At 47.3% G+C, this 1,880-nt stretch overlaps 1 protein-coding gene across 2 annotated transcripts in view; it reads left to right on the forward strand.

The window, feature by feature from the left end:
* Positions 1-229: 229 nt before the first annotated feature.
* Positions 230-1,880, forward strand: part of LOC103974395 (leucoanthocyanidin reductase-like) — a 3,100-nt gene continuing 1,449 nt past the window's right edge. Inside the window, exons 1-4 of one of the 2 annotated variants that reach the window (XM_018821815.2) lie at positions 230-480; positions 577-717; positions 787-1,048; positions 1,534-1,737. In XM_018821815.2, the coding sequence (XP_018677360.1) occupies positions 265-480; positions 577-717; positions 787-1,048; positions 1,534-1,737 (823 nt within the window). In that variant the 5' untranslated portion in view covers positions 230-264. The remainder of the gene's footprint in view (positions 481-576; positions 718-786; positions 1,049-1,533; positions 1,738-1,880) is intronic. The other variant, XM_009389211.3, reaches the window with a different exon arrangement.

A 1,880-nucleotide genomic window follows, 5' to 3' on the forward strand; every position in this document is an offset into this window, starting at 1 on the left:
CGGCAAATACAGATACTGCTCAAGTATGAACATGTACTGTTCATCATACATTACATGATGAAGGCTGTAATGTACGAGGTAATGCAAAGCAAAGTGCACGATAGGCGATCCTTGACGGTTAGGTGCAATCAAGACCGTCGGAGGGATGGATCCTGTACGTCTCCCCATGTGCATGTGGCTTTATATGATCAGCCCGGGCGGCCGCTTCGCTTCGCCCACTGCTCCTTCCCCACCCTCTAATTCTTTCAGCATATTCTCCCCGCCATGGCTTCCACCGCCGCTGGTCATGAGCTCGCGCCCACCACGGGAGCCACCCTCGTCGTGGGTGGCACCGGCTACATCGGCCGCTTCGTCGCCGAGGCTGGCCTGGCCCTTGGCCATGCCCTCTACGTCCTCGTCCGCACCTTTGGCCCCTTCGTTTCTCCCTCCCGTGCGGCCACCGCCGCAGCCCTCCGCGAGAAAGGAGCCATTATTTTGGAGGTAATATTGCATGAGCTCTCATCTCGTTTATCGTGTATGTTAACCTCAATAATGACGATGATGATGAGGAGGAGGAGGACTACCGATGTGTTTCAGGGTTCCGTGGACGATAAAGACTTCATGGAGAAGACTCTGAGAGAGAACAACATCCATGTAGTTATCTCCGCGGTTGGCGGCGAGAGCATTCTGGATCAGCTCTGCTTGCTCGACGCCATCCAAGCTGCGGGCACCGTCAAGGTACGTGTTACACAACGAGTACTGCTGCTATTGTTTTGCATGGACAAGGGCGTCATGCATGGGCGATAGCTTTGCCTTGCGCTGGTGTGGCAGCGGTTCCTGCCGTCGGAGTTCGGGCACGACATCGACAAGGCGAACCCGGTGGAGCCGGCACTGAGCCTCTACAACAGAAAGAGAAGGGTTCGGCGAGCCGTCGAGGCCGCCGGCGTTCCCTACACCTACATATGCTGCAACTCCATCGCCGGCTGGCCGTACCACGACAACAAACACCCGTCCAAGGCGGCGCCACCGCTGGACCGCTTCGTCATCTATGGGGACGGCAGCGTCAGAGGTAAATCTCACTGCCGACATGCATGAATAATTAGGCAGCGTGGACACCAAACTGCGACTTCAGGATCGATAAAAAATAAGATATTTCAAGTACCACATTAACATACTAATAATAAGATGACGTCCTTCTAAATCTAAATAAAGGAACGTACATATACAATTTATATAACCAACCCCTTGGATCACTGAATTTTTAATAGTGGATCAATCAATAATATTTAAAGAATAAAAACTAATTTTGTAATATAAATAAATAAATTTAAAATATTAAGATTTATGTCTTAATCCCAAGGTCTAGAGCTCGTTTGTGTGTTTCTTTTATTATTATTATTATTATTATTATATTTTTTTTTTAATGTTGATGACGTTGCAGAAGACAAATATTACATTGACCAACAAATAAAAAATCCTGAAAAACTATTGTTACTGTTACATTGAATTGTAGGGTGTTGATGGATGCTTGATGTCGCGTTGGTTGTGTTGTAGCCTTCTTTGTTGCAGGAAGTGACATTGGGAAATTTACGATGAGATCAGCCTTCGACAGTCGCACCGTGAATAGAGCTGTTCACTTCCGCCCGACTTGCAATTGTGTTAGCTTGAACGAGATGGCTTCCCTGTGGGAGCGCAAGATTGGAAGGACACTGCCAAGAGTCAGATTCACTGAGGAGGACCTGCTCGCCATTGCTAAAGGTTGGAACCTTGGATCATGCTTTTGAGTTCCTTCTAACTGAATACAGATTTTGAATTGGATCATCACTAATCTTAAAATGTTTAAGCTAGTAAAAAAGAACTCGAGCTACACTTAAACACTTGCATCACTCTCTGAATAAGTC

The sequence above is a fragment of the Musa acuminata genome, chromosome BXJ2-5 (assembly GCF_036884655.1).
Source record: "Musa acuminata AAA Group cultivar baxijiao chromosome BXJ2-5, Cavendish_Baxijiao_AAA, whole genome shotgun sequence".
NCBI classification, from domain to species: Eukaryota; Viridiplantae; Streptophyta; class Magnoliopsida; order Zingiberales; family Musaceae; genus Musa; species Musa acuminata.